A 15,313-nucleotide genomic window follows, 5' to 3' on the forward strand; every position below is an offset into this window, starting at 1 on the left:
GGGGTGACAAACAAAAAATAAGAATAATTCCATTTTCTGCTGCGAACTTGATAGCTTCCAAGCTACAGTGTGATGAATGCCCATCTAAGAATAACAGTACTGGTATAAGGGTGGAATACTTTTGATGGACAGTTTCTTCAGTCACTCATAAAATGGCTCGTGATCTGTCCACCCTTGAGGTGACATGCTTTATTCTGTACCTGGAATCTCTCTCCTTGTAAATCCATGCTTCAAACGCTCAACCTTGAAGATAACCATATTTTGGAGGTAGCATGGTACCGTACCAACAGCGTTAGCAGAAGATATGATGGCGATCTGTGCCTTGTGCCCTGAGGATGGTCCTTAAACCTCTTTATACCTTTAGGTGAAACATGTTTCAGCTGTCTATGGCCAATACCTGATTAATCCATATTGTAGAATACAGTTGGGTTTATCCATCAGGCCATTAATCTCAAGGGTTTTCATCAGCACCCAAATGATGGTCTAGTGCTTGCTAACTTATGGCACTAGATCTACAGCATGGTAGAGGATCTATCATTCACAAAGATAACAAGAACTCAGGGTGTCTTTTCATAAATTTTGACCACCAGCCCTCGCCATTGAATTTGACTATGGGTAACCCCTCCTCCCTCCTGAGTACTTTTCTTCTCCACCATCCTCTTCCTGAACTGTATGATTTTTCTCTGTCTTGTCATTCCACATCTTACAGCATTCAATCAAGAAGTTAGTTAATTGTTCATCTTCTGTCATTAGGTAGCCTGGTTTAGTTTCACGTTTTACTTGTCCAGATAGTCTGTCTTTTAGCATTGTCGGTGGAACATCTTGTTGTGCTGCAGCTCCATTTGAAATGACTGCATTACTTGCTTTGATCATGGATTGATTGACCCACAGTTTGTGTCGCTTAATTTCCCCAGTATGCTTTCTACTCTATCACAGTCTCTTCTATCCTTCCTTGGCAGCATCAGAGCACTTATGTTTAGGCAAAGCAAAATGCAGTAAAAAGTCTTGTAGCTAAAATTTTGATAAATCCACTGATAAAAAATGGTCGATAGTGGATGTAACTTACTGGTAAATCATAGGTGGTGGTCAATAATTGGTAAGTTACTCTATTTTAAATGTTTTAAGGTTTGTGTTTCCTTGTCAATTACTGACAAATCTTATGTACTTACATAATACATCATACAGGGATGTATCAAGTAGACCATCTGCAGTGGAATTGTTGTGTCATGAGTTTGTCACTAGTGCTGCTCCAAAGCGTGTTGCTACAGGTATGTACACACTGTAAATAACAATACTGTGTTATACTACTGTATGTATTATACTGTATATGCATAGAATTGTGAGCATGAACCTGGTTTAAATGTAGTTCAAATATCAAATATCTTTAAACTAGGTTAATGTTGAACACCATAGCAGAATCAGGCATTTGACCGTGGTGAACAATAATAGGAATGATGTGCCTTAATAAGAATACTTGCACATGTGCAGATGCACCATGTGCTCAACAATTGGCAGTAGACAATGTGTTCCAATGGCCAGCATTATGTTTTGATGGATGCCAGGCTGATAATGATCCTGGTTGTTTGGTTGATTCCAAGAGTGGCCGTAGCTTGGTTGCGCCAATGATACTGTTCAGACTGTCTCCGAAGATCACTGGGCTCCACTTGACTTGATGGTCAGGTGTGAGTTATATGTTAGGCTGCGGAGTGTTCATTGTTGCCTCTGGTTTTTCTCGGTGAGTCCATTCCTTTTTGGAACATTTGTTTATCAGTGTGTACAAAGTATGGTTGTGGTTAGTTTAGGAGTTCCTGATGTCTGGGACAATTGGTGATTGCTGCATCTGGTGTTCGCAGGTGCTTTTCTTTTCTGGTAGCTTTGTCTTGTTTAGTGATTGTGATGGTTATGGAAGTTCTAAAAAGTTGCTGAATGGTTTCCAGTCTCAAGATACCTTACCTTTACAAGGTTATGGAAAGCTTTCAAGGGTAAACTTTACCAGTATGATAATTATTTTAAGAAGCACTTAATACACTTGATTGTTTAAAAATCTCAGTTTTGTGAGAGTTTGTATTGCAGCAAAGATTATTTTATTTGAAGTATAACCTCCTTAGTAATAATCTAATGCCTTGAAATAATTGAGAGCATATCATTATTTCTTTTGTGTAAGCTGGCTATACTCAGATTTGGGGTCATTACTCTAGAAATGTGATTTGTTGCTTATTGTTCCTACACCATGTGGAACGCTGTGGTGCATATTGCTCATATAAAGTAGTACCAAGTTACATATTGCTCATTACTTTGAGGGCTGTAACTAGTAATGTGTTACATTATTAATTTTATTCATTACTATAGCTATAAGTAATTTTAATACAAGCTACCAGTCTACAACTTCAAGTGACACAAGCAAGGTGTAATTCAGTCACAAAAGCATACTTTGTTGTAGTGTCTTGGCCTCAAAGGCACTACCCATGTACTATTTTGTTAATGTGAAAAACTCTGTCTCTAGTGCTGTCTGGGCCCAAAAATGCAACCTATCACGAGGCTGACTACACTGCACCTTGAAAAGGAGTAACAAGTTACAATTTTTGGATGTATTATCCATTATATAATATTATTACTTGCTACTTCATATTGTGACATAATTACGTTGCTTGTTACTGCAAAACAATATTACGTACTGCGTAAATGTAGAACATTACCCCAACTCTGTGACTAGTTTCAGAATCCCGCTTCTTCTGCCACAGCTGCTCCTAATAGTTGTGCCTTTACCAGTTCTTACATTGCTAGTTTATTGGTCTCTCACACAATTAGCCAAATTAGCAGTGGTACAGTACTGGCTTTTCTTATCTGGCACTGCTGGTGTATTTGAATGTTTCCGTTATTTGCCATGTGACCAGTCTTGCAACCCCCCACTCATTGCCTCACCATGCTTATAGTCACCAACACGGACGTGGTGTCTCATAAGCTTCATAATAAATTCATTAGATATAGTGTGGATGTCCGCTACACTCCTCCATGAATTCAGCCCTATAGCGTACAAATGAACAATGTGCTCTATTTGAATGACTGAACTGTGTTTGTTATAATTATATCTAGCTATACATCTCAAAATCATTGGAATTTGGACAACTGTTGTTAAAGATGTGTGTTTATGCACAGTACGTGTGCTTTGTCAGTAAGTAAAAAGCTTTATATAAAACCTTTATGAAAGTTTTGAAAGCTTTATATGAAAGATAATCATCATGACATTGCTTTACATTATTAGCAACTATCATAATGGATTCTAATTACTGTCTGGCTTTCATCCATTGTACTTGCGGGAAATCATTTAGACTTAGGCAATTAATTAACCACATCATGTGTTAGTGGTGTCCACTAGCCATGCATTAGGTTGGCTTTTAAGCTGCTATATTGTGCCAGTGTTTTAAAATCAACTATATTTGTAGTTAATATTATTGTTCTATCACCGGTCAATATAGCACCTCTAAAAAATGTTTTCACGATGTCTCCAGTGTTGTTACTATGTACAAATAACTTAATTGACTACTATGATACTGTGAAAACATTGTGATATGTTTTTATCTACTTGAACTATGAGGCATGGCACTATTTTAAGTAGACTTCTTATATACGCAGTATGGCTATTTAATATTGTTAGGCTATATTTAGAATTGCAGGAAACTGGTGTCTGTGGTTTAGTTGCATAGCATAGTACTTTAAGGGAAGCCAAACATGAAGACTCTGGCATTTAATTAAATCATGTGTTGTTGGTTTAGTGTATAAGCCCATGCTCCAAGTAAACATGAGGTTTACTGCTTGCTGTGTAGTACCAGCCTACTGTCTCATTACATTGCAGTAGTAAAAATGTAATTGTAACTTGTTAGCCTTGAGCACATTTTTACTGATCCAAGCTTGAATTGTAGCCGGGATGAGTTATGCATCAAACAAGCTTGCAATGTTTACTGCGTTCACTGCTATACTATACTGCCATACAATGATATATTTTTTTAGATACTGAATACTGTTTATTACTTTTCAATGCTTCCCAGCACTAATTTCAAGATGCCACCAAAAGATCAGAAAGTATACTATGAGTGTATTGCTTGAAATAATGTTTGACGACCAGACAATTGCTATATATTTTGTGGCCCTACCTGTTCCAGTGCTTGAAATTATGTTTGACCACCAGACAATTGCTGTTATTGTCCTGGTTATTACAAATATAGTGTTATTTAATTAGATTTTAATTAGTCTTTGTGGTTTAAGCACCAGCCTACTTGTACTTTCTTGCATTATGTGCCCATAATGTATAATTCCAAAGGTGCCTTGGACTCTCTTTAATGGTAAGTAGAAGGAACACCTCTGTGCAAACTCCACTGTGTGTTATTATAACATTAATACCGTACTTCAGAATTTGCTCATCTGTTACCACCCCTCATGTGTGTGTGTATGCCAAACTGGAAGTTAAAAGTGCTTCTACGTTGTTAGGTCACTCATTGTTCTAAATGTACTCATGACAGATCAATTATTAGCACTCTGTTTTGATCTTTGGGTAGCTCCCTACCCGAGTAGTAACTGTCCTAGCAAACTGACTAAACCCCACACCTCCCAAAAAATAAGGAAAACAACAACTAATCTAGCAAAGTTAAGTGTCAGAGAATACAGCATGCTATAAAACATACTGTAGAAACTCAACAACTTATGCTGAAGCTGCTAACTGTTTTCATTTAAGTAGTATATGTCAAACCCAAGCATAGTATGGTACAATCCAATGGTTGGGGTGCTTGACCAGCAGGTGTATATGGGTTGAATAAGCTGTCTGTCACTAATAATGTCCCTAGTATTGTCATTATCAGGCTACTCTTTAAGGAGGTATCAAACACCTGCTAGTCAAATAAGCGTGCAGTTTCTGTTTTAGCTACATTTGAAGACCAAAAAACTCTGGTCGTATAAGAATTTTTTCAAGTGTTTCAACTCACGCTTTGATGATACAAACTTCAGTAGTTATTGCAACTCTCTATTTCAATCAAGAAATGTGCGCTTATACTCACGATTGTGGCTCAGCATCAGCAAAACTAACCAGTATAAAATTGTAAGAAAAGTTTGCAATCCTGAAAATAAACTAGATGCTTTTGAAAGTGCACTCACTTTGAACTGTCACATGTACAGTACGCGTCAAAATAAAGTTAACGTAAAGTAGAGTAATTACGCCATAATGTAATCGTGTAGGACAATAATTACAGTATAATTTTTACCGCAATTACTGGGTAATTATGAAGTATTTATAGCGTAGTTACAAAATGTAATTAAGCTGTAATATTGTCAGTAGCCATGCACAATTTACGATGTATCATATTGTTACATATAGACCTACAGTACACTACAGCTAACTACATTGTGACGGACAGGGTGATCAAAAGTTTGTGGCTATGCCCAGCTGGACCAGCATCCAACAGTCAGCCACTAGTACTGCCAGGACCCCTCAGTGCAAACTACTAATGGCAGCATGCTTTAATAAATTATTGTACGTGTGTATTAATATGAACGGAAATTAGTTACCAGCTATATTAAGTTTGTGCTGGGCAAGGTAGCTAGTCGTAGCCTCAAAGAGAGAGACCTCTGACAGAGAACTAGTCATAGTCACTTCCATCAATTGTCATTGTCTATAAACGTGCGGCCCGACATAAGCAACCATTAGTAGACTCTATAATAGGCATTATTTGGAACAATGATTTGTATGCCTGATCACGAGGTGCTTCATTCTCTGATTTAGTTTCATGAGACACATCAACTTGAAAGTCACTATCCTCTGGTGGTCTTCGGTAGTGCACCACGTCAGGCAGGCTCAACACTCTTCCTCCAGTCATTAGATGAGAGGGTGTTAAGGGCTCTTCAATGTCTTCTGTTGATACATAAGATGATGGTCTTGAATTCAGGATCATCTCTACTTATGTCAGGGAAGTCAGTAGCTCATCATACATTAACTTGGCTTTTTTCCAATTGTTTTCTTTAAACAATGTTTGGGGATTTAACCATACATTCGAATATGCCACCCCATCAAGATGCCCTCTCCAAATTAAATACCCATTCTGTTCTAAGTCCTGTCAAATACTGTTGTACTTCAGAATTATCAATTACAGTCTGTATGGTCTTGGCCGCTGATTTGAAAGTCTTGGAATTATCGGAACTCATCTTTATCGGAAAGCCTCGTCTAGCAGTGAATCTCTTAAAACTTCAGATGAACGCTTATGTAGTTATTTGAAGAACAATGTCTAGATGTACTGCTCTGGTCACACAGTAGGTGTATTGGCAGATCCACACCTTGTTGTTGGTATTGATTCCCTAGTCCTTAATGTACAGTGGTCCCACCATATCAACACCAGTGTAGGAAGATGCAGGTGCCTCTGTCACTCAGAAGTTGGTAGCAGTGGTGCTGGTGATGCTAGGTACGGCTTGTATTCAGCCTTATGGCAAATCATGCAGTCATGTCATGCAATCATGTAGCACTTATCGAGCAAACTGCCTACCTCTAACATTCCAAAATTTCGACCTCATCTCAGTCAAGGTCACCATGCATTGAGAAGTACCCTGTTGTGAGCATCTCGGACAACTAACTGAGTGAAGTAGTGTGTCGTGCTTAACAATGCTGGGTATTTTGTGCTGTATGGGACTTGGGAATTAGGGCTGAGGTAATTATACTCACGATTCTTTGTATTATTCTATTTAGAATTTCCTGGAAAAAGCTTGCATTATGCTCCAAAATTTATGCATTTTTCTAAAACATTATTCCAATTAATTGAAATAGAAATGTAGAATTGATTGTTTATTTTAAATTCTATGGTTAATTATTGCACATAAACAAGGTATTTCATTGTTCTGATAGAGTGATATGTGGATTTATTTAGAGTTGTACCGATAATCGGATCGGTAATGGGTAGAAGACGATAATTAGCTGTTTTTACCATAATCGGAAATTGGTTGTAATGGGCTGTGGCCAGCAGAATATTAGTCTATTCAGCTTCAGCAGCTGCAATACCACTGGAGGGCTGGTGTCAAAGGCTCTGGTATGTACTTGGGTAATTTGTTTGTTTTGTGGGAACCATAAAGATAAACAGTGATGGTTCAGGCCCTAGCCCACTTGTCTGACTAGCAACGTTGAGTTGAGTTAAGTGTACAATTTCACAGAATTGGCTTTACTAGCTCTACTTTTAATGGAGTGTGTACAAGTATAATTGTAGAGACCTACAATTGGGTATCGATTAACTATCAGTAAAACAGGGTAAAAATATATCAGATATCGGTTTTCCCTAAAAAGTGGGAATCGGTACAACTCTAGATTTATTATAGTATATATAGATGAATGTTCTATTAGAGTATCTCAATCTGGTGATTGCTTTGTTCATTCATTAAACCATTAATAATTCTTTCAAAATGCTAGCACAATGCTAGAATAAACATTTCTGGAATTATGCTGAAAATTATTCAGGCATAATTATTGCAACCCTATTGGGAATTGCCAATCTTCCCTTTGCACCTCCAAACTCTGTCATCTAGGAAGAGATTGAATTGTTGTCTCCAGGCTTGGAAACTCTTGTGGTTAGGCAAGTCCTTCTGGGATTCCTTCAACCACAGATCTTTGGCTCTTGTCAATTCATGAACCGTCAACTCTGTTTATTGCTCCACATTGGTGCCCTTTGCTTTGAAAAGAATGACAAACTTATTAACATAGGCTGTGACCCCGAGCAGTCAACGCAATTGGATAAATTTACAATCGATTATCTTACCAATATTGCACAAGTCATTAGTAGTATTAGTTAAGTCACGTGTGAGATAACAGTGGGTAACTCTATCCTACTTTGCACATTCTGCTGGCATACTCAACTCCTCTTCTGGATTAAATCTCATCTCCACAAGTCAGTATAGTCCATGTCTCCACAGTCTGGATCTCATCAATTCCATGGGGGTGATTCCCCTTGAAGGTATGTCTGCAGGATTCTGCTGCCCAGGACAATGCTTCCAATACTGTGCAAGGACCAGTTTCCTCACTTCGTTCACTATTTTCTCAACAAATGGTTTCCATTCCTTTGTTGTCACCCTAATCCAATAAATTGCTACTTTTGAGTCAGTGTAGCAGCACTGATCCTGCAATAGGAACTATGTCACCAATGCCATAGAGATGTTGGACATGAGATTTGCTAACAACAAGGAAGAGAGAAGTTCAGTCTTGGGATCGACAGCTTGTTAGTAGGGGCAACTCGTGTCTTCGATGCCACTAAATTTACAGTGGTGCCAGCACTTCCCTCCATTCTTAGATATACCACTGCTGCATAATATTATGCTACTGATGATGCATCACAAAAACCCTGAAAACTGCAGCAACTCAAGGCCTTATCCAATAGTGTGAAGTAACATTTGGGAATTGACGTTGTAACTCCTGACACTAGTGATCCCATTTTTTCAGTAAATCGCCTGTCGGTGGCTCATCCCAGTCTACCCTGCTACTGCAGAGTTCTTGGAATAAAATCTTGAAACAAACAATGACAGGAGACACAAATTCAAGAATTCATAGAACTTTGCTGTCACCTCAACAATTTGCTTTTTTGTTGGCTCTATGGCATTGATCAATATGGCCAGTTCATTGACGTTAAATATTAGCTCATCTTGGGCATAATTTCATCATACTCCTAAGATTCTCTGTTCATTATCTTGCTGTTCTAGCCTTCCCCCCCCATAAGATGTTAGGAGTAAGTCTTATAACTAGTCCACTCTCGGTCTACTTCTTGGCTAGATAATCCCTCTCGATCTCATATATTTTCTGTTGTAGGGCTACTGAACTTGTGATAAACTTCCTCAGGTTTAAAACCTCCTTCTGCCATTTCAAGTTTGGATGTTAAGTATAGTTCAACCATGTCATCCTCACAATCAGCACCAAAACTTAAGTTATCAACATATACTAATCTTAGAAATTTCTGCACAAAATTTTGGGTGGATGTCAGTGTATCTCTTGAGATGGTGTCTAATAGTGGCATTGAGAAGGAAGGGACTTGAAGATACACCAAAGACAACATGGGTAAAACGGAAAGTCAAGACCTTAACCCTTAAACGCGCAAAGGCCATTATAATGGCCCTATTATTTATTACACCGAAAACGCACGAAAGTTTATGCTTACTTACGCGAAAATAATCGCGCGTCTTTACAAGGCTGTATCTCTGAAAATCTTCGACGTATCAACTTGAAACTTGGTACACAGATGGTGGATACCCTGGGGTTTACCCATCGTGACTATCAATTGTTTATCATTAATGCTTTTCTATTTATCCGAAGTAATATGCGCATAACTTGGAAATAACCGTCATGGTAGGTGGCTCCGTTGGCGATTCGCCTCAATACTTGGTGTCGAGAAAGAGTTGTACCCTTGATACAAGGTGGTGAAATTCCATGGACATAGCTGCAACTCTCAGGTATTTATGAATTTTAGAAAAAACTTGTGGTATTCACACAATTGTGCGAAGTAACCGCACGTCTTTACACGACTGTAACTGTGAAAATCCTTGATGTGTCAGCTTGTAACTTGGTACACAGACGGTGGATAACCTGGGGTTTATCCAATATTATTATTATGTTTTTATCAATAATACTTCTCCATTTATCCACAGCAATACGCGCATCATTTGGAAATAATCATCATGGTAGGCAGCTCCTCTGTCCATTCGCCTCAACACTTGGTGTTTAGAAAGGGTGGTACCCTTGATACAAGGTGGTGAAATTCCAGTGACATAGCTACAACTCTCAGGTAGTTGTGAATTGAAAAAAAAATTGTCGTATTCTCATAATTATTTTTATCCTGTAGGCATGTAACAAAGAACTCCAACACAATCACTGTGGCGTTTCAACGTGCTGCCAAGACGTATTCTGGTGACTGGTCAATCAAATACCAACAGCAATCCATTTTATCATGCACTGTTCATCAAACATAAAGTATTATTATTAGCATTAGAATTTGAAAAACTTTTCAAACATAAAATGTACATGAAATATATACACTAAAGAGCTGGGATCTTTACTCAGTAAAGGGTTTGCCTCATTTAGAAACCACCGATCCAAGTGATTTCAGAGAAAAAAAACACAATTGTGGAAAAACCTGAATTACAAACCGGCAGCTCTGTACATAACTAAACAGATAATACTGTCAACACATCTAAACTATATACATTGGCTGAACCTGTAAAAAGTCTAAGACACAGTAAATAGCATACACCCCTTATTTATTTATAGTTTTCCTTGGTGTGGTATATCTTAAAACAATTTTCAAGGCACAAATGAACCATTCCACAATTTACGCAGCCATACTTAGTACGTTTTCTATGTGTCTTCCGGTCAGAACACACTGCACAGTCACCGTCAGTCCCAAGGTTCTCTATGAAATGGCGTTCCTCAAGCCTCGCAGGCCATTGAGGTGGAAGAGCCTGTGATTGACGTCCTCCATGCTGGAGTGAGCTATATTGAGATAAAAGTTTAGTAGCCAGTTGCTCCCTAAAGCTTTTGATGGTCTACAATCATTCACAGGTGTGAAACAGCACTCTAGAGTATAAGCATTATCGATAGCCAAATCCCTACCCCTACTGGTACCTCTACCCCTACCAGTACCTTTCCTCCTACCTCGACTAGGCACAAGATCCATTGGAGACGCAGTTCCCCTACCCCTTCCTCTACCTCTCCCTCTATTTCTACCAGACAAAGGATCAGATGGAGATGGTGAGTAGTCCCTGCCTCTATCACTAGGTGAAAATGGGGCGTGTGGAGAAGAAGAACGAGAGCGCAGGGAAGAACTAACAGGAGAGCCATGGTAAGCCACAGGAGAACCACTACAGGGGTATTCAGTTTCCAGGCTACCCATCCCACCGTCACTCACTCCACTATGTAGCCCAGATGGTCCAGGATGGCTTGACTCATCATGACCTTCACAATATCTCACATCTGCTATTAGAAGAAGCAGGACTCAAGTTATAAAACATGTGAAAAGCATTATACCTTCATAATCATCGTTAGTTTCTTCCTCGATGTCTTCTTCGTCCTTGCTGAACACTTCCTCACGATCATTTTCTTCCACATCGCCATAATCATCTATAATGGCAGGCGAAGTGATAGAAGCGATTCATCTGTCCGCCATTTTACCGTCTTGTTCCCTGGTAAGCCTATCAAGGACAAAAGAGTCTTCTCCATGGACAAAAGAGTCCTCTTCGTCCGAGTTGTTCCAGTCATCGTCGGTGTCGCTATAGAAAAGTTGATCAACAACAGTATTTTCATCCATATCTCGCTTATCTTTAATCACAGCACAAAGTTCTTGAGCTCGAATTAAAGCCCAGAAACGTGGCTTTCCGTTGCACCAAACCGTTTCATGATCACATAATCCTAGCGCGCGCACCTCTGTGCCAAATATGGAGGGCCACTTAAATGGCCCTTGCGATTTCAGTGCAATATTTCGTAAATTCGCGTGCGCGTTTAAGGGTTAAGTGTTCTCTCATGGGTATTATCCACCCACAGAAAATGGAGGGCATGTCTATCCTTAAGGCAGACTGAAATCTTTAAAAATGGCAACTAAAGCCACTTTATGAGATGAAGCCGTACAACAATGTCCATGATCTTCTGCCCAAACTTAGGGCCTGTATACAGACAATCATTCAGTGCTGGACCGTCAGCTCTCGCTGAGGCATCATACACTACTCTAAGTTTAGTAGTGCCCTTATCACTCCTAATGACAGTATGATGGGCAGATAGTGTACTTGATGAACAGGTTCCTTCAGCTTATCTACCAGTTCAATAATTCCTCTATTTAACTGATCCTTGATGACTGCATCATATTGACACAATACGTCAGCTATATGTCTCAAATGTTCCAGCAATCCTCCTAACCTCTTACGTGCAAGGTCATAATGGTCTAAGTAGTGTTGGGTGAGATAGCTTCCATGGGAGAGAGACCTCATACCTGCTATCTCGAAAGGTAATATCTTTCTGAAAGTCTTGATACACAGATGGTTCATCATGCTTCACTCCAAGTGATTCCAAATCCCAAAATATCTTGAGGGTACAGTCGAGGTCCCTTAAACTATCATCCATTGTGTACACATCCACTAAATGTATGACTGGTAACAAGATTCACTGGCGAAGCTGTACATAATAGTCCATGAACTGGACCGGATAGCACCCAGCCAAGTCTAGTATTAACTGCTACGGGCTCCCGTACTTTAGACCTGTCCAGTCACCAACTTCCAATAATGATTACGGCCAGTCAATATGTCTATCTCCAAACAGTCTTCTTCTAAACAGTGGTCAGCAAGGTCCAAGTGTGACAGATATTCAAAGCTCTTGCTGGCATGCATTACTGGTTGACAAGAAAGGGGTTCACAGGTTGATGGTAACGATAGCAAGGAAAGTTTACTCATACTCCCATCCTTCAAGTAAAGTCCAATAGAGACCACATCACATAGCTGCCTTTCACCCTTACTGGAAACAGATGTTTTAATAATCATAGCCTCAGCATGCCTTGGCCATAGTGACAGCAACTCCTTCAGCTTGTTTGTGACATATGAACTCAGACTTCCACTATCAAAGATTAGTCGCACATTCCTGGTCCCTTCTGGGTAATCAGGCCTAAAAACCTTGGCTTGAGCAGTCTGTAATAAGACTAGTGTTTTCAAATTCCCACGATAAAGTGATGACAAAGTTGTGGATGATGACGAGGCAGACATTGAACTACTGGATGTTGTAGCAGTCTGGGATATTGGGGGGTTTTCTGTCTGGTCATGTGCAGTCAGTGCTGAATGGACAAACAGATTAGGTGCTTGGTTGGTAGATCATGATGTTTTAGTACAGATACTGACATGATGCCTCCCGTTACAGTTGTTGCATCTCAAATGGGATTGACAGTTACAATTCATATGGTACTTCTTCAAATACACAAAGTATCTGCTAGATTTTCTAAGTAGAAGTTTTCTTTCAACCACATCAGCCACTGTTGAACATGAAGCAGGTGTATGTGGATGACTACAAAAACAACAACTAACAACTGGAGTACTGCCACCCACCATCAGTGCAGCAGTTGTAGAAGGGAGTGCTCTAATTGGATTCTTGTTGAATTTTGTACAAGCACCCATTGCTCTCTCCCTAACTTCACTCGTCTTCAACAATTCTCATCAATCTTTCCAATTCCCACTTTTCGTCCTTCACTTCACGACTAACAATGAGGCACAGTTCAGCGGGAACCTTGTTCATTAGCACTGAAGATAAGAGGCTTCCATAAGAGTCAGATTCTATGACTAGTACCTGACTTGTGCTTCAATCGTGTCATACAAATGACGTAGAGCCTTTACATTGTGCTGGGATGCAACAGCCTCAAGGTTTATCAGTGTGTCCATGTGCTTGGCTATTATTTGTTTTTTGTCACCAAAACGTTTCTAGAATAGAGGAATAGCTTCCTCATAATTTCCTGTGTGATAGATATTGCTTCGGCTGCTGATCCTTCTAGTAAGGAATTCAAATACTGAATTTTGATCCATACAGGACTCGAAGGAATCCCAAAACATGGACCACTTCACCATTAAACTTCTTTAAGAATAACTTTGGTGACCTAACTCATGTTGAAGGTGCTGGCATAGCAGGTGATGTGGTAACAACATATGGAGGTTCTGTGATGGTGTTTCCTTCACTGCAATTTCACCTGTTGCATCAATGATTGCCCTCTGTACCTTATCTTTAAACATAACAGCTTGTTCGATTTCATTTTCCACATCACCTTCCTCCACAGAATCAAGAATTTCACTATCAAGTTGAGTAACAGTCTCTAGCTTTTACACCGATTTACTTTAGTTAAGGTTGACTCCAGGTTGCTAGGATTTTCTATCACCTTGTATATCTGTGTGACAGTTCTAGTAGCCGATGCTCGATGGCCTCCACGAATCTTCTTATGAGCTAGTGCTTCTGCAATGACCTTATCACCGAACATTCACTATACACTTTAATCAGTTAAATTGCATTGTAACAGTCACAAGAACAGTAGTACGAATCAAGTTCCAATTGATGCCCACTTCAAATCTAGATGAACGACAACGGCACACAAATAACCATTCAAATATAACGGATTCACTCACCTTCCGGGGTAGCATTTGCCCGGTACCAAGGATTTTGAGTTTCGGGTTACCATTTCAATAACAAATTCTGCCACTTCAAAGATGTTGAACGGATCTGTAGGCTGCTGGTTTGTTGGTAAGGCTCATAGGACCATGTAATATACTGAGTTTCATTCTACGTAAACTGCACTACTGGTTCACGTCTGGCACAAGGTTCAACAGCACAATGTCACAAAGGCACACGTGATACACGACGTAATTCCTGCAGATGTGGCCTGTATTAGCACAATAGACAACAAAGTCTCCACAAATATAAGGAAATGTAATTTGGGGACCCCATTATGTATTGGATCAACGTAAACTTAAGAGTGTACAACGGCATGCTACAAAACTAGTACCATTTTTAAGAGACAAGTGTTACATAGATCGTGTGACATCAATAAATTTACCATCTCTTTTGTACAGGCACAGACGTGGTGTCTTAATATTTCTTTTCAAGATGTTGAATGGTTACTTCAATCTGGATCACTCCAACTTTGTCACTCTTTCCCACAATGCACAAACTAGAGGTCATGCATATAAATTACTTAAGCCCCTCCCCACATTCATGTCAGGTCAACCATTTTGTTACTAGAGTAATTAATGACTGGAATAATCTTACAAGTGATATTGTAGGAAATTCTTCATTAAATACAGTACAGCTCAAATACAACTTCACAGCACACGCGTTTTGCATGATTTTTTCCACATGCGTGAAATGAAGCATGCACACGCAAGCTTGGCCTGGTGTACATGCATCAGCACGCCGGCGTGTCTTCTTGTATGCGTGAAACAGTTATTCACACGCACTATGCGTGCATACTTTGTGATACGCGTGTGGCCACACGAGCACATGTGGCGGATTGCATTTAGTACGTGACACTGTTACTACACGTATTCATGGTTCATTTTCCATATTTTTAGCATGAACAGTACGTGTCTTGATGTAGCGTAGTTTTGTCATTAACCTGTCCTAATTTCGCCGTAACTAGCTACGTTCTAATACTTATTACGTTAGTTGTAGAAAGAACATGCATACTCCAAACCACTAATAATGTATGCTACTACTTAGGGCCATTACAGAAAGACTTGAAATGTAGTCAAATGTTTGTGTACAATAGGGCTGGGCGGTATTGGAGTTTCGCTTCAC

At 39.5% G+C, this 15,313-nt stretch overlaps 2 protein-coding genes and 1 long non-coding RNA gene across 8 annotated transcripts in view; 2 read left to right on the forward strand and 1 right to left on the reverse strand.

Moving 5' to 3' along the window:
- Positions 1-15,313, forward strand: part of LOC136252219 (uncharacterized) — a 181,781-nt gene that overhangs the window by 113,879 nt on the left and 52,589 nt on the right. For all 4 annotated transcript variants that reach the window (XM_066044617.1, XM_066044624.1, XM_066044631.1 and 1 more), the window contains one exon: positions 1,186-1,268. In XM_066044617.1, the coding sequence (XP_065900689.1) occupies positions 1,186-1,268 (83 nt within the window). The remainder of the gene's footprint in view (positions 1-1,185; positions 1,269-15,313) is intronic.
- Positions 9,208-10,106, forward strand: LOC136252211 (uncharacterized). Of its 2 annotated transcripts, XR_010699418.1 has the most exons (3): positions 9,208-9,459; positions 9,655-9,791; positions 9,849-10,106. It is a non-coding gene; the product is annotated as an uncharacterized lncRNA (long non-coding RNA). The 2 variants fall into 2 exon arrangements; XR_010699417.1 differs by lacking the exon at positions 9,208-9,459 and having other exon boundaries at positions 9,498-9,791.
- On the reverse strand, positions 9,973-11,400 carry LOC136252196 (uncharacterized). Of its 2 annotated transcripts, none has more exons than XM_066044597.1 (3): positions 11,174-11,400; positions 11,030-11,122; positions 9,973-10,975 (listed from the first exon to the last, which is right to left on the reverse strand). In XM_066044597.1, the coding sequence occupies exons 1-3, from the start codon at positions 11,307-11,309 to the stop codon at positions 10,416-10,418; spliced, it is 789 nt and encodes a 262-aa protein (XP_065900669.1). In that variant the 5' UTR covers positions 11,310-11,400; the 3' UTR covers positions 9,973-10,415. The 2 variants fall into 2 exon arrangements, with proteins under 2 accessions (XP_065900669.1, XP_065900664.1); XM_066044592.1 differs by having other exon boundaries at positions 9,973-10,978.

This window comes from Dysidea avara, chromosome 1, assembly GCF_963678975.1.
Source record: "Dysidea avara chromosome 1, odDysAvar1.4, whole genome shotgun sequence".
Classification (NCBI taxonomy): Eukaryota; Metazoa; Porifera; class Demospongiae; order Dictyoceratida; family Dysideidae; genus Dysidea; species Dysidea avara.

Coding starts and splice junctions, on each gene's coding strand:
- LOC136252196 (XM_066044592.1), bottom strand. CDS start 11,309: ATGGATGAAAATACTGTTGTTGATCAACTTTTCTATAGCGACACCGAC. Junction 11,123..11,173: donor GCTTACCAGGGAACAAGACG/GTAAAATGGCGG, acceptor CTGCCATTATAG/ATGATTATGGCGATGTGGAA. Junction 10,979..11,029: donor AACTAACGATGATTATGAAG/GTATAATGCTTT, acceptor TTCTTCTAATAG/CAGATGTGAGATATTGTGAA.